Source organism: Cupressus sempervirens, chromosome 8 (assembly GCF_028749045.1).
Source record: "Cupressus sempervirens isolate cs-2001-9-10 chromosome 8, ASM2874904v1, whole genome shotgun sequence".
Classification (NCBI taxonomy): domain Eukaryota; kingdom Viridiplantae; phylum Streptophyta; class Pinopsida; order Cupressales; family Cupressaceae; genus Cupressus; species Cupressus sempervirens.
The window spans coordinates 707,165,828-707,193,449 of record NC_143125.1 but is presented as its reverse complement, the minus strand read 5'-3'; the positions used below and the strand labels follow the sequence as shown (position 1 = coordinate 707,193,449).

Genomic DNA, 27,622 nt, shown 5'->3' with positions numbered 1-27,622 from the left:
GGATTCTTCTAGATTTGCACTAACTTCTAACGCGGCTTCTGGAGCCTTCTACTTGGTCGGTGGATGCCTACTAGCACTTTCTAGAATGTACTCCTAGTCCTTAACCCTTTGGGGTCTATTTAAGGACATTTTTGGCATTGTTAAAGGCAGTTCGGAGTGGAAATTGAGAGGAGGTACCAAAAGGAGAAATTATCTCCAGTTTTGTGCTATTGTAAGCCCTTAGGGCATGTTTTGAAGTCTATTTTTCTCTGTACTGAATGTACTAGCTTATTTTCACAGTTAATACAATTTCCCTTTTCTTGTTGTGTCCATTCTGTGCTTGGGTTGTGTCCCCATCACTTTCTTGTAGCACCAAAAAATAAAAAGCATATATTATATTGATTTCAAAATAAACTTTCAACTCCGTGAGCATCACCTAGATGCAATGAGTTCAAAGTATATAATTAACTCATGAGAGATGAGTTCTTGTAAACTAATACTCATGAAATTGCACTAATGAGTTTGTCTTAAAAGCTACATAATTTAATCTTGATAGAAATGCCATAGTTTTAATCTTTATCAATTTCATTTCAATATATATTTAGTTTTACCTCATCTACTCTATTCCAATTATTTGATACACCTCTCAATAATTATATAAAATTTACTAAATTTTACTTCTTTAAAATAAATATTACAATATAAATAACCATCCTTGCATCCACCATCTAACTTCTAATTTTACCATAGAAAGAAATTTCTTATTTTAAACCCCACATGAACTGTCGTATCTAGAATTATATGTGTACTTCTAAACACCTTGATGGATATTCCATTTATGACCCAAAAATCCATTTATTTGATTTTGGCCTTCCTAATTATATAAAATCTACTACATTTACATTTTTCTAAAATAAATAATAATATGACAAAAAAACAATCATCCTTACAACTTTTTTACATCTATTTTATCATAAAAATAAGCTTCTTATTTTAAAACCCAACATAAATTGCCCCATCTAGAATTATAGCCGTACTTTGAGAAACCTTCCCCTTAATTTTAAAATTATTTACTTTTACTTCTCACATTATTTTTTCATAAAAATAAAAAATAAAATATATGCATGCCTAAGGTGAAAATTAGACTAGAGACAACGTGGGGCCGGGACAAAAAGAAAGGGAAACTTAGCCTAGGAACAAACGTAAATGGAAATAACGTTAGTGGTTGTTGATATTGGTACTATTTGTAATACTATATCCGAGGAAATCTTTTGAAAGCCAATATATATGTATAAATTTATAGGGAAGTTTATGAATTGATCAGCGATCTGTCTGCATCTAGTTTTTGTAGATACTGCTTACATCATTGATCAAGTCTTCAGGTAAGCATTTTTCACTGTGATGTGCGCTCGCTTTCTCTTTTTCTCACTCTCTGTGTCATTTTCTTGATTTTGTCCTAGTTTATAAAGTTTATCTTGATTTTTAATAGCGTTTACAGTTTTGGGTAGTCTTGTGTAGAAGCTTGGTTCCTGGGACTGCTGAGAAATATAACAAATTAATTATGTACAAATTTTGTGTGGAGGATCATGATGAATTGTTTTAGTGGGTGTTTCCAGAAATTCATCTAAGCTTTATTTTCAGTTATTCTTATAATGTTCTTGATTAGTTCCATGGTGTTATGAGGCTTTTACTTTTTCTCTGAGAGGGTTTCAACTTTCTTTGGTAGAATTAAGCAGCTTCAAGACATAAATACCACTTTCTCATCATAGAAGCAGTCAGAGAAAATTAGTTTCCCTCTTACGAATATATTTTAAACTCTTCAGGAACTATTTTCTTTATCAAATGATAAAAGATAGAACGTCTACTAACGCCTCAAAATTCTGTCTGGACTCAGTTCATTTAGAGTAACTGAAATGGGTGATTTGGATTAGTATTTAAATTCACAAAAGTAGAAAAGCGACGAATTTTTGTGAATAGATTGTTTTCCTTTATGGCTTTTAAAAGGGAAATAGTTATATCATAATTTGTAATGCGTAGAATGGTTGTTAATTAAATTCTTATGATGCTATCTTTCCATTTCACAAAACAAAAAATATGAATGCTATCTTGTTTTTTATAAACCTCCCATCCACCTGCTTATTTAATTAAAGAAAATCACCATCATGTTCAGAATACTGTAGAATATCTAACTTTGGATTCGCATTTACTAGGGAGTAGCCTTCATTGCTTCATTAAAATAGTCGGGGTAATGGCTCACAGGGGCTAATGAGGGTCTGCACCTAGAGCTTGAACCTCATTTAGCTGGACATAAATATTATGCTCTAAATTTCTAATATATGGCATAGATTAAGTAGTTTTTGAAAAAGACTGGCCATGAAGTTTTCTCTTTTCAAATCTATCTTTGAATTGTTTTGACAGTTTTTATGCTACCAGTGGGTAAATGTTTAAGGAAAATAGTTGATCCCCCATTATGCATTATATTCTGCTATTTGATATATAGAGCATATTGTTCTAAGCCAAGATTTTTGGATTACCCCTTAAAGTTTTCCCTTATCCGTGGCTTTTTTTGTGTATTATTTTGGCAGTTATTCACGTTACAAGGAATTATTGGATGTTTAAGAAAAAGAGACTTTTCAATGGAGACCGGAGGCAATTCCCTTATATCTGGAACAGATGGGACTAAGAGGAAAGTCTCATATTTTTATGATCCAGATGTTGGGAACTATTACTATGGACAAGGTCATCCAATGAAGCCTCATCGGATACGAATGACACATGCTCTTCTTGTTCACTATGGTTTGCATAAGGAAATGCAAGTTCTTAAGCCATATCCTGCTAGAGATAGAGACCTCTGTCGGTTCCATGCGGATGACTATGTAGCATTTTTGAGAGGAATAACGCCAGAGACAACACAGGACCAACTGAAGTTACTGAAAAGGTTTAATGTTGGAGATGACTGTCCTGTATTTGATGGGTTGTATCAATTTTGCCAAACTTATGCTGGTGGTTCTGTTGGTGGTGCTGTCAAACTTAATCACAAACAATGTGACATTGCAATAAACTGGGCTGGTGGTCTTCATCATGCAAAAAAATGTGAAGCATCTGGATTTTGCTATGTGAATGACATTGTTTTGTCCATCTTGGAGCTACTTAAATATCACAAGGTGTGTTTCCAAATGTATTCTGTCTCTGCATTATTTTCTGCAATTTATTTTTCTGTTTTAGATGACTTATGTGGTTCTATTAAAGGAGTGTCTCCCTTAAAACTATAACATATAGACTTGCAACAGCTACAGACCAGCAGAACCAATCAATAAACAGAGATAAAAGAAACATACATACTAATAGAATCACAACAGAACAATATTTATAACTACCAGTTGCAGAAACTTTTAAACCCTGATGAACAGAATAGAACCCACCAAAGCTAAACATTAAATCTCTGCAAGGGAAAACTAGGCCAAATGAGATGTAGCCCAATGCAACATTACATTTATGGGAGGAGCTTTCAATTATCTATCTGGAGTGTATTATAAACACTACTGTTAGACATAGTAACCAGCTCAATAGTGGGCATAAAGGAGTCAGCGCTGCTTATGAGCCATAAAATATGAAATTCTGAATTAACTCCACCAATCAAACAGGCAGATGGTTATTTGGCGGGAGGGACATAGTCTAGCCACCCATCAGCTTCATCAAACTATTATACTGTGATACCACAACATGCTTAAATATCAGTTGCAGATCCTGATAAAACTTCTCAAGCTTCTGCATATGCTCTATTAAATCTCTTATAGTTGGTTGCAGGGCTTGAATAGCCACCTTTGTCATATTCACAGCCTCTTTATCCTTATCAATGCTATTGCAGGCTCTACTAGAAAGCCCACATGGCTCATATCTTGAATATCTGGCAACATCAGGGTTTTTAATCTGGAATTAAACAAACTTTTCCACACAGCTTTGTCAACAACCACCACCTTTGGTTTGCCTAAAAAGTCATCCATTATTGATCTCTGAGAGCGAACAATAACATTGTCCTCAATGCTCTTAGATCCTTAGATAGTTTCAATCAAATTTAGCTTCCCTACATCATTGTAGGTTTTTCAATTTTCAAATGGTGATTAGTCACCTTCTCATGGTAATACAGATCTCTAACACTGCCCTGTACTGCTGTTAGCAGAATGCCAACCTAGGGACCTGTCAAACCACTGGAGAACACCACAAAATCCACCAACGCCAATAACAATACGTAGGCCAAGATAAGCTTTAGATCATGTCTCCACATCTTTAAAACATACACTCCAAGCAGGAGGAGAAGCTGGCTTGCGCAAATGTTATTAGTAAAACATGAACAATAGGAATATACATTGCCATCAATGATAATTTAATGAAAACTATCAGGGGTCCTCCACAATCCAAATATGCTGCCAGGAAAGCAAATGCTGATGAGGTCAATCCTTGTTCAATAAATTAGTAAGGCTGGGCCATTCATTCATTTTCCTGCATTCTATATAAGTGACCTTATGATGAACTCCTGCACTCTCTGAGAAATTCACAACCCCATTTTGTTCTCTATAGCAGTGCCTGATTGTTATGAGTATAACTCTTCTTCTAACAACACTCAACTTCCAATTCGGACATAATTGCTTATTCACTGCAATTATAATATTTGGCAAGTCACCATCCATTTTAGTTGAAATGTGCCCATCTACGTTGATAGCAATCACAAGGTAAGCGTCCCACTTAGCACACAAGGACCTTGTTGCGAGGTTTTCGTACCATAGTCCAATTGCAAATGGGGACCCCTCTTTTTGCTTGCTAGTGGTCAGTCATCCCAGTGACAGTATAGTTTGGCAACTTTTCAAAGCTTTGCAAGGCTTTAGAATTAAAGTTGTGGTTAAGGTTGATCTTGAGAAGGGTTAGTGCTTTTTGTTGAAACATCAAGCTTAGCCTCCACTTGGGCAAGTTGTTGTTCTCAAAGCCTTATGGATAGAAAGCAAGCCGTTTTCAAGCTTGATCCAAATACGAACAAAGACATTGAATTGTTGATCAAGTTGTGGACAACCAAGGGAACCATGGAGTTTGAATTGAGAATGATCAAAGGAAGAGTGTAGAGTTTGTGGTGATTGGGCAAAAATCGTATCTGAGCCTTTATTAGCAATTTTTGAGAAGGTTTAAAGTCAAGCCCATAGGCTTGACTAATAAAACTAAGTCAAAACATCCAATAAGTTCGAACTTATTTCCAGTAAAAAACTGAAATCCAAACATTGAGGTTCGCTCAACAACAAGTTTTCTTTTAAGTTGCGAGATCAAAGTTTGAACCCACAATAAATTTCAAGTGTAAATGATATAATAAATTCTGATCTGAACAAGGAAGGTGCATGGTATTTGGCCCAGCTAGGGTCTGCTTTCGAAAAAGACGAAGTGAATTGGCCCAACGAAGGCCTGATTTTCGAAAACATCAGGTGCACCTGCGCAATCCTTATGTCATTTCCGAAAGGACACCAAGGAATTTCTTCCATCTTGGGTGTGATTTCAAAAATCTCATGGTATTTTGCCCATTCAACCTCCATTTCTGTCCTACCACCCTTGTCTTTTGCCCAATCTCTACTTGATTTTCGAAAAAACCTATGTATTTTTGGCTCAATTTGACCCAGATTTCCATAAATACTTAAAGTCACTTTGCCACATCTCCTTGCCAAATCCAGAGGTACTTGCCACATAAGCCCATGATTACCAAAATGCTTTACCACATCTCCTTGATAATTCCGATTTGCATCCAAGGCATTTATCACATAAGCATGCAAATTTTGATCTGTTGTGTGGCACTTGCCACATGAGCTTGTCAAATCCAAAAGTACTTGCCACATAGGCATGTCAATCCAAATTTGATCTTATACCCTACCATATAACCTTGCTAAATCCAAATGGCACCATGACAACTTGCCACATAGGGCATCCAAATTTGAAGGACCTTTACGAGCCCTTTGCCACATAGGCCTTGAATTTGTCATGCCCAAAAAAATTAGGGCAAAAACACACCAATTTTGTTTTTTTAAAAGTTAAATAACCACTATGTTTAATACATGCTACACTGATTAGGTTATGGAAAGTTGACAAAGGATTAAGAGTGAGTTTTGTTTACATTTCATTAAGATGCAGAGTTGACATCTCAACATATTGTATAGGTTCGGAACACTCGAGTCAAGGTGCTACCAGAACACCTTGCTCAAGTTAACTAGGTTGGTTGACTAAACCCTAATTGAGTGATAACATCATGTTTTGAGCATATTTAGGTTTCTTTAGTTCTTTGGTAGAGTTTTGAATTAAATTTGTTTAGGTTCAAGTTAGGTTAAGTCCATGTAATCCATGTTTTGACAACATCTCGAAATTTCACCCTTATAGGGTAAATTCGGATTCAAACCCTAATTGTTAATTAGGTTAACCTTACTTGACTACTTAGCATTTCACATTATTAGGTTGATTCATTTTCATAAGTCACAATAGTTTATTGTTTCATCTTCTATTAGTTTTAGTAGTATGTACATTCTCCTAGGTGAACTAGTTGCATCTTTTTAGAAGTTCATCAAGTACCTTACTAAGCTTTCATTATTAAAATAACCAATTATACTAGTTACAATCATTAAATATAGTTTTATTAAATTATCCATGATGTTCATTTCATCCCTCAATCATATCCCTCACCTTGATCAGGAAATCAAACTATGATTCCCTCAATACCCTTTCATTCCTATGACCCTCGAAATCTGAATTAAAATAACTTTTATGTAAATGTATGCAAACATTAAAATGCAATTTTTTAAAATTTTCAATTTCCTTTGAATAATATAAAATAATTTCATATGTTGAGTCAACACGTAATATCATCCAACCCTTAACTCTAGTTGTCTATCATGACTTTCTACTTATAACACTATCTCGATTCCACTCTAACATAACACCTAAAACTAATGTACACAATTATCAACTTAATTATATCTACTATATTCAATCATAAAAATTTCAAATGACCCAAAGGAATAATTAAATTTAAAACTAACTCTAACATATAACTTCTAACCATAAAATAATTACTAACACTTGACACTTCATTCTAATATATTTAAATATTTAAAATGAAAAGAAAACAAACATATTTAAGCATACATATTTACTAACTCTAAATACTACTAATTAAAAATTTCATAATCCAATTATCATAAAAATGAATAACATTAACTAATACTGATTTAACATTCTAACTAATTAATCCTAACTAACTACTAACCTTAACACTTAACTAACCCCTACTCTACTCCTCCACTTGGCAACTTGCCATTCCTTTCCCCAAAGTCCTGGGCGCCTTTCAAGGTCTGCACACGCTGCCCTAGGTCTGCACTACTCCCTCCTACGTGGGGAAAAGGCAAGGGGAGAGATGTCTTTTCAAAAGGTGAGTTTATATTTTCAAACACATGGCTGATTTTTTTGTTTTATAACAAACATTCCTAACTATACTATCCCTTTACCCAAGGTCAAGGACGCTTCCCCAAATAGAATAAAGTCAACCCACACGCCTCCCCCATGTCCCATTGTGGATAAGGGTGCAGGCTTATTAATTAAGCATTCCACACAAAAAGAGGGAAGGAAAGGGGAAGTTTGTAATGTATTAGTTCTTTTTTTCATTTAATGCCACAAATATCTTGCTTCCCTTTCATAACTTGCTGCGTCCAAAATTTGGGAAGAAGGAGGTGAGGTGGAGGTGGGGCCCATGGGGTGTCACTTTCCCTCCTTGACTTACTTTTAAATTTATTTGTTTTATTGTTTTATTTAGAGATGGTGTCTAAAACTTTAAGTCTGCCATTTCTTACTTAGCCGTAGGGTTTGCACTAATAATGCAATAAGATAGATTAAATATCCCAATGAGGAGAATATAGGAGGAATATTCTCTGTGATTTTACTTGTGCCTATACATTTTCCAGAGAGCTAATATGCTCTCCTAGAAAAGTATGGATTTTCATAATTCATGTTTCTTATATTACTATCAACTTTCAATGTAATGATTTTGTTCCTCTAAGTTGGGTCATGTATTGCAATCCTAATTAAGATAATACTATTATCTAGGAACTATGTTCCTAATGTTTTATATGGCTTACAAAATTAATGGTATACCCATTATATTTGTTAAATCAATAAGGTAGGATACTATACAATTTATTATTTCCAATGTAGGTTAATCCAAGGACTATGTTCCTGATTATATTTGGACTTGAACTCATATTGAAAATTCACAAAACATACTTAAAATCAAATCCCTTCATTGTTCCATCATTTATACAAGTTACAAGGGACTGCATTTTTTTCCTTCTCCATAATGTAAATCAACATTTAAACAACCATGTCTTTTTATCTTCATTTAAAGACTAGAATTACAATGGAAGATCTATTGAAACATTATAATAACCCAATGAACCCTTTCTCATATAAGGAACTATCATTTTATTAAAAACCTGATTCAAAGACTCAATCGAGAAAGAACTAGGGAAGAAAACCTGATATCATTGTTGTTTCGAAAATAAGGTTCACAATGAAGTTTACAACAGGATAACTATCTTGAGGAGAAGTCTCCAAGACATTTGAATCAAAACACCAAAACCCTGAATCCAGGTTGGCTGCATATCAAGGTAGCAACTATGAAATCTACAAATTACATCAAGGTAACCATGGAGAACCAAAATTGGCCGGGTGACAAACAAATTTAACACAAGAACACATTCAACCAATTACTCCCATCTTAGGTTTGCACAATAGGTTCATTTTCGAACCAGGACTAGGGAGAAGGTGGAATTTTCTAGGGTAGGAGAAGTTAATCACAACACCATAACAGATGTCTCTTCCGAAAGTAATAATCACAAGAACTTCTGTTCTTTCACTTCTTAATTCCCAAAACACAAAATGGTTTGTATTGACGAGTAGGGACCCATATCACCCTACTCTCTCCCTCTCCTCATCATGATGAGAGACTCTACACTGACCCAGAGTCCAACTGAGGCCCTCTTCCCGTACATGGCCACTTCTATCCTATCCGAGGGTGAGTAATGCCAACACCACCCTTACAATTTTCCTCATAAAACAAAATGTAAACCACAGAAGGAAAACAATTAAGAAACCCATAACAATCCCATTCCTTACATGTTTCATCATACATACGAATACACACACATGTAGAAGGCCTACTTAAGCAATGAAAAACATAGTATGAAGAACAAGAACTTGGAGGATTCCTACCTTCACAAAAGGTTATGACAAACTGAAATTTGAGAAGAGCTATTCCCTCTTCCTCCTTCAATCCTGACTTTACTCTCTCTAAATTTAGAAATTGGGTGAACACTCTTCAACCCTCAAATTTGCAACTAAATAGGCTCCTAACTTACCCACCTAAAAATTGCAATAATTCTAGACTTGACTAAGGCATTCTAGGGTCTCGCCGCTTAATCCTATCATTAAGACAACCTTTATGGTGGGGTGTAAACTTGTCAAACTCATGATGAAGTTCAAATTTTCGCACTAAAGAAAAAATGAGATATTTGGGTGGTCACGAAAGTCAATAAAAGGGTCTAGAGGGGTGGACAATGCCCTCAACTCATACACATACCCCTTAGGCACTTGGTTTTCATTAATTTTGGTGTCTAGGACCATTTTAGGACCTATTAATTGGCTTGAAATATTTGAACTTTCTAAAAAACCTAGGCAAACAAACTTACCACTAAACTTTAATTAGGGTAATTAATCTAAGTTACCAACTAATTAGTCTTAGGTTACTAACTTAATCCATCTCAGATTATCAGGTTACTCGGCTAACCCTAATTATCATGCTGATTCATATACAAATTATGCGTGTCAAGTGACACCATAAGATTCACTGCTACATAACATTAAACACTTGATGATTACAGAATGATACACACATTCATACGATACAAATAAAATACAAAACAATAGTGTCTACATCTTTCATTAGACTCAACCTTGGGTTTTTACAGATTGTACATAAGGTCGATTATTGGTTTTCCGTTAGATTTCCTAGCTAATAATCCTGCACACTGAATTCACACATCAGTAGCTCGAGAAAAATCACATGTATATAACTAAAACTCATTTGGATAATCACATTATTCAAACATCAATCTTTCATTTAAATAACTGTTTTCTCATTTCTGCTCATATATTTAACCATTAAAAATTGCATAATCAATATAACATAACCTATTCATCAATTCGAATTAAAATACTAGAATAATCCTCATTAAACATGTGTATACCTAAACATCATAAACATCATCAATAGGGCATACTGAACTATCTGAATGCATATAACCTAATAATCAAGGTATCATAATTAACATCGTCATCGTAAGGTGAAACACCTCATATCATTGTTAATGCAAATTAATGATTAAACAGTCGAGATAATAAAGTAGTTCTCGAATCACGGAATATTTAAAACATGAACGTATCAACTAATCTCAATTTCCATTAGGACATCTAAACCATAAAACATTACTTCATATCCATTCCAATCTCCTATAACGGATTTAATAGAGAAATTCATATTTAATAAGTACATGCGATGAGGGACCTTACAGATTCTCCAAAAGACCTTGCCACATACAGCTAAGATTTCTGAAATTCACTTGACACGTAATGCTAAGATTTCCAAAAGTCATTTTGTACCTTGATGCAGAGGCCTTGAATTTCTGCAATCCACTTGCCTCATAAGCTGGTCATTTGCAAATTGCCACATGAGCATGCAATTTCCAAAAATCTCCAAGTATATCTGCCACATCACAATCTAATTTCATACAATGCCATAGGCACTTCCCACATGGACTCCTGATTTCTGCCAATGCCTATATGCCATCAATTTCAATCACACAATAATCCAAAATCAAATTATAATGGTGCCGATCAAATTTCTTCAGCAGGGCAGAAAATTGAGGGAAAGTAAACCAAGTATTGAAAGGTATTGAACAGCAGATTCTGTTCAGACGTGGATAATGTTGAAAATCAAGGACAATCAGTAATAAAAATTCAGATCTTATTGTAAAATTCAGGCCTAGAAAGATAGTATGAATTGCAAATCTGTGTGAGGGTCTGAATTTAGAAGTGTAAGAGGCCTTGAAAAGATTGAAACATCTCAGATGTGGGTTGAAAAACTCAGAATCTTCAATGCTATCAAGATCATAAAGGCATCTGTGAAGGTGCATTTTGAAGGATGGGACTTGATTTTGTTAGGATATGATTTATTTATGTCGAATTCGAGGATTAATTAAGCATAGCAGCAAGTGGACAAATCAGACATTGAAGTTAAAATTGTCTTCATCTTGAATTCTGATTTCTTAAATACTAACCTTTTGACTTGATTATAAACAATATGGAATCAAGTGTTTATTGAAATGATGTTGTTTTGCAAGGTTGAAATAAGGCTGGATGTTCAATTGCAAGCAGACTTTTTACACTAAGTACAATGGAGACCTTGAGCATCATCGAACCACAAGCTCTTCATCAAGTGAGCAAGGGGTTTCCAAGTTGAAGACCAAGTCAGAGTTGAAATCCGAGATCAAGTCCAAGACACCAAAGTGAAACTCAAAGAGCAAGTGAAACATTGTGATTAAGCCTACTAGCCAAAGGAAGAAGATTATAAAAACTTGAATTTCTTTCTAAAATCCAAGTTCAATTGGATGGATTTAACCACATGAAACACTACAAGTGACAGATCAAAGTTATGATATCATGAAGACGTCAAGATTTCAAGTACAAGTGCGAGTTCAAAGTCATGACAATGAGAAATGTTTCGCAGTGAAAGAGCTTCAATAGATAAAAAGCTTCATAAAGATGAAGCAATTTGAGAACATGAGCCATTAAAGTGGATTGTGGACTTAATAATGTTGAGTATCAAGAAATATTTCATCTCTAAGATATATTGATGAAGTGTATAAGATCGACATGTTGAGGTAGCACTCATTCAGATCATGCCAAGTGTTCCTATAGAAGAGCCTAACGATATTATGTCTAGATTCATTGAATTTGCCAAAAGGGAAAAGTCAAAGGAAATTATCTTCTAAAGGAACACTTGTTGTAAGCCTACGCGACATTTAATCATTGGCCCATGGATTGGTGCCTTATTCTATAAGCTTCTACCTAATCTAATTTCTCATTGACAAAAGCTATGTGTAATTTTCTTATTGGTCCACAAGGTGCTTTGATATGATTTGGTAAGCATTTTGATGCAATCAAGAGAAGAGAATCCCCAAATGAGATGTCTTACCTTGCAACAAGAATATGCCACAATGGAAATGCCCTAACAAACTTAACAAGTATTGAACACAATTGGAAGAAACATCAATGGATTATCATCGAGTTGGCTTGCAAATGCAAATATCACATCTGCTAACAAGTCAGATACATTCACTCTCCTCATTAACAAGTTCGCAAATGATCATCCCTCAAATTAAGAAATCTCAAACAAACTCTAGTTATCCAAGTTGCTTCTCTGAATCTATTTTGACCTCCTAATCATCTAGCACTCTTGCCACACTTAGCACTGGCTAAACAAGAACTATTGCCCTACATATATACAACGTTGCTAGCCATTAGTTGACTTATTTAATCATTAATTTCCAAGACAAAGGAAACGTTTTACAAACAAATAGGCCAAGGCACAAATCATAAGAATAACCCCAAATAGATACATCGTGTTGTGTGAACATGCAAGAGGGTAGAGAAAATGTGTTACAACATAGAACAATGTGCCCATATGCATCACATGCCATGAATCTTCATCGCAAGATGCAATTCGCCACCTTGACTACTAGAACAAGAAAGCTAGTATAGGACCAAACCAATCATAAGATAACTGTCTGGAAACATCAGAACAAGATATGAAGGTAGACATAGGATTTCCATGATGCCTAGACCATGCCATAAGGATCACATAAGAGAACGAGCCAACTAGATTGATTTCAAGCTAAAATATCAAGAAAATTGTCCAAATGAACAATAGACAAATAAAACAAAAGGAATTATTTTTGGTGGTGCAAGATTGCCAACAGCCCGAGAATCCTCCTACATTAGACACCCTAGGTGAATAGAAGATGTTCCATCAAAGGAATTTATGAACATCTGATAGGATTTAGAATATAAATTCCATGTTCATTCTCTACCCACTTGTTTTCTCCTTTAGAAAAAGAATAGTTTCTTTGACTCTACACATGACAACTCATACTATTGGGGGTGTAAGTGTTCACCAAAACTGTAGTAGCATAAACCCCATCATTCAGTGCCATTATGTTCTGACAAAACTTACTGCTCCAATTGTCTCTGCCTCTATCATCATTGTAACTACAACTAGTGTCTTCTTTATCTTGTGCTGCTTGACTCCACCTCTAACATCCAACACATCAACCTTCAATCCATTCTTAGGATTCTGTGGCTATTCTACTAGTAACCAGTTGTGAACATCATCATCTGATTCATCAGTCTTCAAGTTCATCGGTTTGCATTCATTCATCAAATTCTTCTGCAACTGTACAACCTCAAAAACCTTTTCAATCACCTATTGCAGATCCATCACCTTTTGATCCAAAACAGTTTGATCTCCTAAGGTGTAAGTTCTCATCATACTTAGGTTCGTAGCTTTCATTCCTTCCTCCTCCAAAGGAAGTAAAGTAGATCTTCTGCTATTTATTGTAGTGGTAAAGAAATCAACGCATACAGACAATGGAATAGAATAGCAGAATAATATTCGCAATAGTAGATGATTGATGATTTACAATGATCCCAGACGGGATATAAATACTATCCGCTGAACCTTTCCGGAGGAGTCCGTCGGCCACAAACATTATGTCTGCTACAAACTTTTTACCTGTCGGCTACAAAATACAAAACACCAACGATAGTCGATCCGTCAGCTACAGAAACACCGCTGGAACCATCCAGTAGGCTGACACCATCCCCCCAAAAAGAAAAGTCGTCTCCGAACGACAATTACAAAATATCTGAGACAAATTAACAAACAAAATACATTATCAGAGTGACTACAACAAGAACAATCTGCTTTTGTCACATCACTTCCACATTCATCCCGTTACATCTGTAGCCTTTGCTAACACAATACTGTCTCCTCAAGCTGACCTTGATAGCCACTTGTGCTGCTTTCTCTGTTTTCAATTCCTCGGTACCCTGAGCCAAGTGTCGCTGCACTGCCTCCAACTGGATGATTAGCTCCTCTCGAGCTCTCTATGCATCCACCAAGACAGCCTCACAGCCAACACCTGCTCCCACTGCCTCTGGTACACAGAAAGTCCATGCCTGCAGCAACTTCAACTCTTCTCAACTAGTCAGATTCCCACGACTGATATCCGCAACGACTGGGGGTCCAGGGGGCAACGCCCCCGTGGGGTCCTGGGGCAGCGCCCCGGGTGCCGTAGTACAGGGCGGGGTCGAGGGGCAGTGCCCCTTGCCGCCAAGACCAAATTAGCACTTCGCAATCCACACAGAAATGCACGGAACACACCATTTCTGTCATTTTCTGCCGATTCTGCACTCTTTCTGGCAACCACGGATGCGTCCCCTTTCTTTTGGCATCATCTGTAACTCATTCTGAACAATTTGATTCTGTCGTCGTTTTTTTTAAAATTTTTTTAGAAAACCCCGCACACCCATCTTCTACACAAACTCAACAATCTCTCCTCCGCAAATGAGAAACAAAATTCCAACAATCTTTCACTGAAACCACTCCTCTGGCAATGAGAAGCTCAACAATTCTTCTGGCAATGAAAATAGACAAATAGATCACGCTGCGGAAGACCTCCTGCGGGACAGTCCGCGGACAGCTACTCGCGGGACATGTCCGTGGGAGCCACCCACGGGGCAGTCTGCGGACCTTTGTCGTAGGACTATCCACAGGACATGTCCGCGGGAGCCACCCGCGGAACAGTCCGCGGGCCTCTGCCGCGGGACAGTTTGCGGGAACCACTCGTGGGACATGTCTGCGGGGACTACCCGCGGACCTCTGCCGCGGGACATGTCCATGGACACCTGCATCTACCCACAGGACTATTATATTACTAACTTCTTTTTCTTTTCTTTTTCTATTTTTCTATTTTTTTTTTTTTCATTTTTTCTTCTTTTTTTTTTTTGTAATATTTTTTTTTTCAAAAAATATACAAAGCACCTCAACTTTGCCTCTGATCGTCGCCATTCAGCAATGACGAGGGAGTCCTCTTCTGCGACAACGACAGAGTCATCCTGGCACCATATATTTTGAATTTGGATCCGTTGACTGCCGGAGGTACCTTCTGTCCGTCCAAAGTTGATAATCTGATCACTCCATTGTCGTCGACCTTCCGAATCTGATATGGTCCAACCCATCTGGCCTTAAACTTTTCCACTTTGATTCCATTCCGACCGTTGTACGCCTTACGTCTATTCTGTGCCACCTTCGTCGCCCACTGTGCCTGTGGTCGTCGCACAACTGGATTATTTCCTTGCTGTCGGTGCCCTTCCACTAATTTTATGTTGCGGTGTACCCTTTTCTTTCCACGCAATCCATTCACCATGTATCGGACAGTGGGATCTTTTGTTTTTCTGTGTTCAGACTCTATGTTCTTCCCCTCAGCTTCAGCCATAGCAGCTTTTCCTTCTTTCGTTTCCTTGCATTCCTCCGGACATTCATTCTCCTGTGTTTTGTCATGTTCGTCGACCGTTAACATATTGCAACTCGAAAACAATTCGTAGTTTTCTATTTGCCAGTGGAACAGGCCATTCACCGAGTCCAGGTCGTCGTCATTCAATCCTTCATCAAGTCTCAATACTCCTTCGTCTGGTTCCATTCTCCTCTTTCCTTCGTCGTCACTTTCGCCATCACTTTCTGAATATGACGATGTTGCCTCCTCACCGACCATTTGTGTATGCAGGTCAATTGTGAATCTTTTGCCTCCGCGCTCCATTGATAGGGTATTTCGTTTCCAATCATGTTTTACTTTTGCTTGCACCAACCAATCCCGTCCCAGAATAGCATCATATCCTTTTCTTTTCAATGGAATGACTACGAAATCCAATAAAAATGGTTGCGTACCAATGGTTACCGGTTGCACCCTCAAGGTTCCTAACGGTTTGATCCCGTGCTGATCCGCCGTGAGCAACTGGAATGTAGGTGGCCATAGCGTTGGCTTCCCCAACTTCTTCCAGGTATCCTCCGGTAAGACATTCACACCGGACCCTTCATCAACAATTGTCTCTGTCAAAACATTTCCCAAAATCCCCATCTCGACGACCATCAGATGCCGTTCGAATGTGAGTGCCAGCAGCATTAGGTCTGTTGTCATCACTTCCCTACTGTCCCTTCCTGTGTTCTCCGGTGCTTTCGAAAACGGTGTATGAATCAGAATGGCCGTCCGTAACTGGGGCATTGTGAGAAGGAGGTCACTTATCTTGACCGGTATCTCCATTTGTAAGATCTGCCGTACAATGTTTTGTTCTGCGAAGTTCCTTGCCAAGGTGCCAGTGATGTCCTTCACCTGAGATGTCCCCGTCGACGATGCCTTTGCAATTTCCGCCTGCGCTTCCCCCAATTTTCTCTTTTACTCCGCTTGCCTCCGTGTAATTGCCAGAACCTCCTCTACATCCGTGCCGACAGTGATTAAGTTTACTCCAGACTTTGGACATTTGGAATCTTCGTGATCGCAGGGTCCGCACCATCTCCATAATAATTTTGGTGTGTTTGCTGTTGTATAATCCCGTGCAGAATGACCTCACAAGTTACATGCGCGACACTGAATAATTGGTCGTCCGTTTTCATCATACTGGATCCGGCTTTTGCTCGTATTGGTATTGTTATTGTTGTTGTTATTGTTCTGTCCACGCCGATTATTCCTGTATCCTCCAGATGTAGCACCGACGGTATTCATGTTTCCGCTACTACCCGACGAGGAAGCCTCTTGTGTGAGAAGCACCTGTGGAGATCCTCTTGTCTTCATGTTAAAGGGGCAGTCTTTTGTCGAATGGCCCATGATCTGACAAATGTCACAAAATTGGTTTTTTGGACACGATCCTTTAGTATGGCCGTCGGTCTTACACTCTGTGCACCACAGTTCACTTCCTTTTGGCTCCTTCTGCATATTTTTGAACTCCATCATGCGAACCATATACTTCTGTAGGGCCCGAACTTTCTTGCTGCTGCCTTCGTCGTCGCTGCTATCATCTCTGGCAGGCTCGTCGTCATCAGAATCAGATGAGCTAGTTTTCTTCTTCTTTGTCTTCTGTTCACTTTCAAGATCCAGTGCTCTGTTATACGCGTCCACATATGACGACGGTGGCACAATTTTCATTTACCTCCGTAATTCTGATCGTAGGTTGTCCACGAACCATCTTTTCTGCAATCCGTCCGCCGGCTTGCTTTCCATTTTGTTTATTAAGTCTTTTAATCTCCTGGCATAGACACAGATAGTTTTGTGCTTCCCTTGCTTGGTATTGAAAATTTTCGCTACGATTTCATTATCATTCCGCAAGAGTTTAAATTCCGCCAGGAACTCCTTTTTAATATTATCCCAGGTATTCAGCTTTTGTGGATCCGTATCCGAAAACCAATCAATCGCCACACCCTGTAGGGTTGCCAAAAATTGCTTGACCCATTCGTTGGCATCTGTGACTTCGTTTGCCCGCCAGATCGTCTCACATGTCTTACAATGTCGGATGGGGTTGGTTGTACCATCGCCCTCAAACTTCAGCAGCTTTTCTTTGGGTTCCGCCATCACAACACTGGAGGTCTTTACTGTCACACTGGAGGTGTGCACTCCCACACCGGTGGTCTGTACTCCCACACCGGAGGTCTGAACTCCCACACCGGAGGTTTGCACTTCCACACTGGCGATCTGCACTCCCACATCGGCGGACTGCTCTCCCACATCGGAGGTGTCGACAGCTGCGAACTTTGGTGAAGAAGAAGGATCTTCTGAAGTTGTTTCCCGCAGAAGTCTATCCCGGACGAACAGGTCACTCCACGCTCGTGCTCCCTCGGCACTGCGAGCTGTGCGAGTTGATGCTCTTCCGTTTGAATTTTCTTCCCTCGGTGAACACAAATTCAAGAACTCCTCCCATGCTTCTTCCACCAATTCCACCCGTTGCCGAGTCTCCTCCAACAATTCCTCCGCACTCCTATTTCCGTCGGCAAGCTTCTGGAATCTCCTTCAGCGGTCTGCCTGCTGTGCCAGAATTAAATGTTCTTGTGCAGTACGGATTCCATCTTTTCCCTTCGCCTTATTCCGACCCTTGTTAAGCTGATTTGGCATTAATCTTCATTCTTCCCACCTTCCAGATTCATAAGGCAATGGCGCCAAATGTTTACCGTAGTGGTAAAGAAATCAACGCATACAAACAATGGAATAGAATAGCAGAATAATATTCGCAATAGTAGATGATTGATGATTTACAATTATCCCAGAAGGGATATAAATACTATCCGCCGAACCTTTCCGGAGGAGTCCGTCGGCCACAAACATTATGTCCGCTACAAACTATTTACCCGTCGGCTACAAAATACAAAACACCAATGACAGTCGATCCGTCGGCTACAGAAACACCGCCGGAACCATCCAGTCGGCTGACATTTGCCACCTTTAATGATAGAAATAACATTCCTTTGGCTATTACGAATAACACCAACATCATATTGCCAAAGTCTACTCATGTTATGTGCATCGCATAATATTTCATCCCAAAATGACCCTATGTTGAAATTAATCCAATGCTGTACTTTCACTTCCACTTTATGATTTTCCAGACACAAGGATGTTTGAGTCTTCTCTGTCCCAACTTTTGTATCATTTTTTCTAATACAAGGTTATCTTTATGCTCGCCATCCATTATCACTTTGCAACATTTACCACTAGACTTGCAAACAATCATAACAACTGCCTTCTCTGCATAGGCTCTAGTTCCTTTTTACTTAACTTGTTGAACATTAGAGATTCTCCCATCTCAGGTGCAACTTCTCTTTCAACAAGTTCATCCTTCTTTGTTTGTTCCTCATGTGCCACTAGATTCTATCTTCCTTTGCTAGTACCAACTGAACATTGAAAATCTCTATGTTCAACATTTTCACATTTGAAACAAGTACCTTTGAATGCTCCATTATTTCTGCTCCTTCCATGAATCTTCTGATTAGGTTCCTCTTCAGTCACAAGTTTATCTTTGCCTTTATCAACAACCGGTTTACCCCTAACCATAGAGGTAGCTTGTCTTCTCTTCAACTTATCTTTTGCCTTCGCGACATATTGATAAGCATCCTCAATTGTAATAATCTTGAACATCCTCAACTCATCTTGAATGTTAAGTCTCAAACCAATAACTTATCTAGCCACCTTTTCCTTGGATGACTCTCGGTGTTTGGATTTGATTGGCATCTTGTAGAACTCCTTTGTATGCACCTTAATTGTCACATCTTTCTGTTTCAAATTTTGTAATCTCTTAAACAATTCTAGACTATAATCCTCTAGTATGAACTTAGCCTTAAGTCTAGAAACCATAACTCTCCATCTTGTGATCTTAGGTTCACCATTATCTTTCATATTCTTTTGCGATTCTTTCCACCACAAGGCAACATGACCCTTCAACTTAGTCTATGCTAACCTAAGTCCTTGTGGATCTTTAACATCTTCAAGCTCAAATTAATCCTCTAATTCATTAATCCAATCTATCAAATTCCTTCTAATGTAAAGAACTAGAAAAGAATTTAACATCAAGTCTATGGCTCTTGCCCATTTGTGCCATAGCCCTTAACAATCTTTCCTCCTTGATAGGAATGTCAACTTCAACTGTCTCAAGATCCTCAACAAGTTCCTCAAATTCATCTCCACTCTTAGGGTTTCTCCTAGCCCCAACCAAAGCATTTTAGATCTTAGTTCTTATCTCATTTCTGAAATCCTACATCATTTGCTATAGTCTTCTAGGATCCATTCTTCTTAGCAGCATGTTTACCAAGATGCCAATCCTTTGTTTCTCAGGTTTGGTGATCTGATTACAAGTTTTGATTTCCCTAATCCGATCCAACAATTTATCAACACTAACAATCTGCCTCCAATAACTAGGTCTATTCGCTAATGTAATGTCCCCATCTTTTTAGAACCTCAGTGGAGTTCTTAGCCTTTACATTCTTCGAAGGCTAAGTGGAGAAATAAGGAGAAACTGATTAATTAGTTTCTTATAAAGTCATTCAAATAAATTAAAATTAAAAGGTGACTTTATATTTAATTAATTTAATTAAAAGTGACTAAAGTTAAATAAATAAATTAAAAGAATCTTCTAGGAGGAATTAGATATAATTTTATTTCTTCTAGAAGGAGGTCCATCTATTGGAGGAAAATAATAAATTGGGAGGGCAGCCTCATTGTTGAGCATCGAATGTGTTGCCATCTACTCTATAGGATAACTTGTAGAGCCAACGGTTTTTGTAGTTGCTACATTGATTGTTGGGAACGAACACTCCCATTGATTTGCATAACTAAGGTGGTGAAATATCTTCCAAAGGGTTGCGGCTGTTGGAGAAGACAAATCAGTCTTTTCATTGTGCCAAATTTGTGGCCTAGGGCCAAATTTGTGGAGTAAGATTGAAGGAATAACCCAGATATTGCTATAGTACAGATTTGCTACAGTACCAATGCTACAGTAACATTGATATAGTGACGCTGCTACTGTATCGTCGCTACAATAACTTGCTACAGTAAAAATTTAGATTTTCTTAAGCAGTTTTCCGAGTTCCTATCTATTTCATTTGTATTGCATGGAGGATAGATTTGAATATTTTAGGGCATGTGTAACAATTTAGAACTCATTTGTAATCTGATTTATATCAGAGTTTTACATCAAAATTTGCTGCCCTAATGTCTTATTGATGTAGATGCATATTTTTTCATTTATTGTCAATGCTCTATGTTTAAAAAAAATACAAAAACATTTGTTGTTAGTCATTTGGAGTTAGCAAGCATATCTTTTTTAGTTTGGCATTTAGGAAGAAATTAGAATTTAGATCTGCAATATATATATCCCTTGTGCGCAAAGTGTTCAATGAAATTCTTAGGTTAGCAATCACGAAATAAAAATCAGAATTGCACAAGATATTACAATGGTATAAGAGCTTGCTTGCAAAGTGTTTGACAAAATGTCAAACAATTGAATTGTAAAAGAATTTAGTGTTTGTCAAAGTTACAACCAGTTGGGGTTATTACATTGGTATCAAAGCTTTGATCCTGACATCCTGAAGGGTTGAAGTTTCATATGCAGCCACAATAGCGAGATCACCTTAGGGTGGTCACTCATAGGAGATTAGAACAAGAGCAAAATCAGTTTGAGAATATACCCGTAGAAGAAATGGGCAATAAGGGAGAAGAGATGGCAAGAAACAAAGGAAAAGATGGTGGAGACAATGAAGAAAGAGAAGCACGAGAGTTCTTTAGAAATTTGGCAGCGGAGCAGCAACGGATAGCTGAAGCTTTACGAAAACTTACTACAACAATACAAAAGATGAACCCATAGATCAAACAAAACCAAGTCCTAGATGCTGACAAGAGTATAGTACAAAGAGCTTCCTCTTGGACCATTCATAGGCCTACACGCTCTACCTTTCTCAGAAATAAACACGAAGATGATAATGCTGAAGGAGAGGCAACATTTGTAGATCATCTTATGACAGTGAATGTTGAATGGGAATTGTTGACACCAGAGGTTGGGGAACACCTGAGCTTTGATAGATTTCTAAGTCAAAGGAGAGAGCATTACAAGACAAGGCAAGATCGAAGGCCAAGAGACGAAAACAAAGATCTGAAGCATGCAGCCAACGATATCACATTACCTATGCTTGATGGAAGTGGGAAGGTTAGGGCTCAGTCTTGGATTCAGAAGAACCTTCGACCCATGATAAAGGAGAATGACTTTATGCCTGCTAGTTCCAATAAGGTATGTAAAAATTTGTATGATGAATTTGATAGAAATGCAAATTTGAATCAGGAAAATAGTATGAGAGCCTTGGGTGATGATTTGTCTACATCATCCTTACAAGAGGTTTCACAAGAGGTTATGGAAGTGACCGTGGGTGTTGACACTCAAGATACTAGTACCATGAATGGAGATTTCATAAACACTTGTGATTTTTATGACATCAGTAATGAAACCTTGCATCCACAAGGGCCAAATGCTATCCTTGAGATGTCACTTGGTAGTACTCAAGAAAGGGATATTAATGACACAATGTATGGTGCGGATTCATGCATTGATGAGTCTAATTCTTCAAATCAGACCTTAGCAAATGAGTTTGAAGATTCAGTTGTTGGCATGGAGCCCCCATGATTGCTAGCTAGAGGAACATGCAGCTGAGTTATCAATTGAAAGACATAGCAGCAGTACCTTGGATGTTGATGTGCACATGGACGATAGCACACAACATAATGCGTCTAATTCAAATTCATTTCGGTCAGGGAGCTTGCTTTGGAATGGGCAGTTACAAAGACCTCATCATTTGATTGAGCCACTTAAGGTGGATATGAAAGTTGATCCTCTACATAGTGGAGCAGCCTCTAGTATTTTGATTACACATGCTGAAGGTAAATCTTTACAATGGCATGATATCATTACTGATTGTTTGAGGACAATTGTGTTATGCACCAGCATTCTCCATATAATGAAAATACCAACACTATGATAACATCCATTGATGACAACCTTACACCTATTGGTAAACTGAAAGATATCAATTATACAAGAGCTAGTTTGACATACTTTGGCATTAAAGAGGTGAAGAAGTTTAAACAAATGAATGATGAATGGTTGCAAAAAGCTAAAAATGCTAAATCACTGGCTGCCAATGCAAGACAACATCTTCAAGAAGTCAAAGGAAAGGTCAATCTCCTCAACATAGCAAGGAAAAAGAGGATGGATAACATTAGAAGACTTATTTCAAATAGAGAATGAATCTAAAAATGTACTTGGATCCGATGACAACAATGAAGTTGACGAGTCTAGTCAATTAAAGGATTTGGTAAAGATTCGAAACATTAAGGAACAAAAACAATTTGAGGTTTCTTCATGTACAACTGAAGTTGCTCATAGCTTGGAGACTTAGTTGAAGGTGAAGAAGGATGAGATTATTGTATCATTATCTCATCATGACATGATGCACAAACAAATTGAGGATCATATTTGGGTATTTCAGAAAGAGTTAGATCCAAAGGGGGAATCAACAACACCCCTAGATAGAGAAATGCTTAATGATTTGAGTAGAAAGAAGTTTAGTTTTTATTGCAAAGGGGCGCATGATGCAAACCATGATTGTCCATTGAGGTGTAAGGGGAAGATTGATGTGTTATGTGGGCATATAACGAGAATTCTGAATTTGAAAATTTAGATCAGAAATTTGATCAAGAAGGGTCAGAGCTAGTAGGATCAGAACATGAGGAAGAAAGGGTTGAAAGGGAAGAGTCAGTTTAGCTACAGGAAGCACGTCTCACTAACATACAACATGAGGGATCCTCTAGGAAGTGTGGAGTTTATTTGGGCAGAAGATCATTACCTTGCTTTATATAGGAGCCACACATAACTTGATTGATGCTTGGTTGGTTGAAAGACGCAACATACAGACACAGGTCTTAGAGGGTATAAGAGTAAAGGTTACAAATGGCTACACTCTTAGGTGTGAGAGGAAGATTTTAGATCTGCCCATGCATTTGAATAACTTTGAGTTTAATGCAGTTTTTTATGTTTTAAACATGGGAGATGCTGATATGGTATTGTGGATGACATGGCTCCATGACATAGATTGTGTTTTGATGCCAATACATGAGGAGCAGCAAAAACATGTTTATCATCTCGACATACAATAGTTGAGGTAGTCTGTGTTAGTTTTTGTGTACAACAAACTGTGGAGGGATTATATTCTGTATCTTGATACAGGTTTGGGTATTCTTGGCAAAGAGACCTTGCATGTCAAGGAATTCAAGTGTGAGTTAGGCTCTAGAGAGCTGTTGTACTTAGGACACATCATTAGCACACAAGGAGTACGCATGGATATAGACAAGGTCAAGACAATAATTGAGTGGCCTATACTTGAGAGTCTCACACGACTAAGAGGAATTTTGGGCTAATGTGGTTTTTACTGCAGATTAGTTAATGGATATTTACGACATGCAACACCACTTTTTGATCTAACCAAGAAGGGATATGTTAGGAACTACATTGCAGGGCAGCAAAAGGGATGGGTTAAGTGGATATGTCTTTGTGAGTAGTGCTATAATACCGCCTACCAACTTTCTATTCAGATGACATCATTTATGGTCTTGAATGGTTATGAGGCACCCAACTTTCTTGATTTGTTGATGAGTGACAGTGGAATGCCTAGTGTTGGAGCTTTGCTGGAAGAAAATCAAGATATCATGAAAGCTCTTCAGGAGAATATTCAGAGAGCACAAAACCAGAAGAAGCAATAAGCAGATCAGAAAAGAGTTGAACGTTCATTTGAGGTAGGAGACATGGTGTACTTGGTGCTACAACCTTGTAGACAATCTACACTAAAGAAGAATGGTGCAAGGAAGCTGGAGCCACGATACTATGGACCCTTCAGAATCATTAGGCGTGTGGGTGAGGTAGCTTATGAGTTGAAGTTACCAACTAATAGTAAGGTCCATAATGTTTTTAATGTGTCACGCCTCAAGAAGGCGTTAGGACATCATGTGGTCCTTTTCACAATTCTACCACCCTTAGATGATGAGGGTAAGTTGATTTTAGTACCTGAGGCTATACTGGATGTTAGGGAGAAATAGTTGAGAAGACAAGTTATCAAGGAATATTTGATCAAATGGAAGGACTTGCCAAGGAATATTTGATCAAATGGAAGGACTTGCCAGTTGAGGATGCTACTAGGGAAGGTGAGGAAATTTTGCAGCATTCAGAGTTGACATTGACTAAGGACAAGCAATTTCAGGGAGGACAGATTGTAATGTCCCCATCTTTTTAGCATCTTAGTGGAGTTCTTAGCCTTTACATTCTCCGAAGGCTAAGTAGAGAAATTGATTAACTTAATTTCTTATAAAGTCATTAAATAAATTAAAATTAAAAGGTGACTTTATATTTAATTAATTTAATTAAAAGTGACTAAAGTTAAATAAATAAATTAAAAGAATCTTCTAGAAGGAGGAATTAGATATAATTTTATTTCTTCTAGAAGGAGGTCCATCTATTGGAGGAAAAGAATAAATTGGGAGGGCAACTTAATTGTTGAGCATCGAATGTGTTGCCATCTACTCTACTAGATAACTCGTGGAGCCAAGGGTTTCTGCAGTTGCTATATTGGTCGTTAGGAATGAACACTCCCATTGATTTGCATAACTGAGGTGGTGAAATATCTTCTGAAGGGTCGCGACTGTTGGAGAAGACAAATCTGTCTTTTCATTGTGCCAAATTTGTGGCCTAGGGCCAGATTTGTGGAGTAAGATTGAAGGAATAAGCCAGATATTGCTACAGTACAGATTTGCTATAGTACCGATTTGCTATAGTAACACTGCTATAGTGACACTGCTACAATGTCGTTGCTGTAGTAACTTGCTACAGTAAAAATCCAAATTTCCTTAAACAGTTTTCCAGGTTCCTATTTATTTCATTTGTATTGCATGGAGGATAGATTTGAATATTTTAAGGCATGTGTAACAATTTAGAAGTCATTTGTAATCTGATTTATATAAGAGTTTTACATCAAAATTTGTTGCCCTATTAGTCTTATTGATGTAGATGCATATTTTCTCATTTATTGTCAATGCTCTATGTTTCAAAAAAAATACAAAAACATTTGTTGTTAGTGAGCTGGAGTTTGCAAGCATATCGTTTTTTAGTTTGGCATTTAGAAAGAAATCATAATTTAGATCTGTAATATATATATATATATATATATCCCTTGTGTGCAAAGTGTTTGATGAGATTCTTAGGTTAGCAATCATGAAATAAAAATCAGAATTGCACAAGATATTACAGTGGTATAAGAGCTTGCTTGCAAAGTGTTTGACAAAATGTCAAACAACTGAAATATAAAAGAATTTGGTGTTTGTCGAAGTTATAACCGGTTGGGGTTATTACAACTAATGAGGAAAATATCAATTTTGCCAACCAATCCTCCTTGTTTAGCCTCAACAATTATAGGTCAAGATCCAATCTTTTGCCACCCCACAAAGAGGTTCACAAGTGTGATCTCCAATCTTCTATCAGCCAGTCCCTCTTTTGCCACCTTGCACTAACCTTCTGTTGATGTAGATCAAAATCTCAACTTCTACCACTCCACAACAACACATGCAAGTTAAGACACTGGATTCCAAGTGTTTGTTCCTCTCTTATGTACAATCAACTCTGATACCACTTGACATAGTCAAGGGAAGAGAATCCCCAAAGGAGAAGTCTAACCTTGCAACAAGAACATGCAACAATGGAAATGCCCAAACAAACTAACAAGCATTGAACACAATTGAAATAAACATCAATTGATTATCATCAATTTGGCTTGCAAATGCAGATACTACATCACAATTATTAATATAAAACTGCTAACAAGTTAGATACATTCACTTTCCTCATTAACAAGTTCGTAGTTGATCATCACTCAAATTAAGAAACCTCAAACATACTTCGGTTATTCCAATTGCTTCTCCAAATATATTCTAACCTCCTCATCATCTAGCAATCTTGCCATGCTTAGCACTACCTAAACAAGAATTACGACCCTACATATATACAAGATCGCTAGCCACAAGTTGACTTATCTGATCATTAATTTCCAAGACAAAGGAAACTTATCACAAATAGATAGTTAGGACCCAAATCATAAGAACAATCCCACATAGATACATCATGTCATGCGAACATACAAGAGGGTTGAGAAAACATGTTACAACATAGAACAATGCACCCTTACACATCGCATGCTGTGAATCTTCATTGCAAGCTACAACTTGCCACCCTGACCGTTAGAATAGGAAAGCCAATATAGGATTAGACCGATCATAAGATAACTTCATTGGAAAACATTGGAACAAGATGTGAAGCTAGACATAGGATTTTCATGATTCCTAAGCCACACCATAAGGATCGCATAAGAGAACGAGCCCACTAGATTGATCACAAGCTAAAACAATAGGAAAGCTATCCAAATGAACAGTAAATAGAGAAACTAAAATGAAATATTTTTGGGTGATGCAAGATTGCCAACAACCCAAGGATGCTCTTGCATCACATTTAATGCTTGTAGCTAGTAGTTATCTTAGGGATTTTCTAGCTAAAATTTTCCCCTTGATCTTGAATCAATTAGAGCCATTCATTATATTTGAACAACTATAAAAGGAAAGACCTTATCAGTTGTAAAAGGGGGAGACTTGGAGAGATTGCTGCGACAATACTGCCAAAAGTGCTCTTAATTCATTGTTGGTTTTCATGGTGGATTCATTCTGGAGTATGGCATGGTTTATACATTTCCTCACTCATATTAGAATTTATTTCATGTTGAATATCAGTAGTTCAATGGTGATTTATGGTGAATATAGTGTCCTTTTTTGTACTTGTT

General features: G+C 37.6%; 1 protein-coding gene across 2 annotated transcripts in view; it reads left to right on the top strand.

The window, feature by feature from the left end:
- The first annotated feature begins 1,177 nt into the window (after positions 1-1,177).
- LOC149544392 (histone deacetylase 19-like) overlaps positions 1,178-27,622 on the top strand; it is a 189,862-nt gene continuing 163,417 nt past the window's right edge. The window contains exons 1-2 of one of the 2 annotated variants that reach the window (XM_089798829.1): positions 1,178-1,361; positions 2,565-3,143. In XM_089798829.1, the coding sequence (XP_089654955.1) occupies positions 2,616-3,143 (528 nt within the window). In that variant the 5' untranslated portion in view covers positions 1,178-1,361; positions 2,565-2,615. Of the gene's footprint in view, positions 1,362-1,444; positions 1,582-2,564; positions 3,144-27,622 lie in introns of those variants that run through there. The other variant, XM_089798830.1, reaches the window with a different exon arrangement.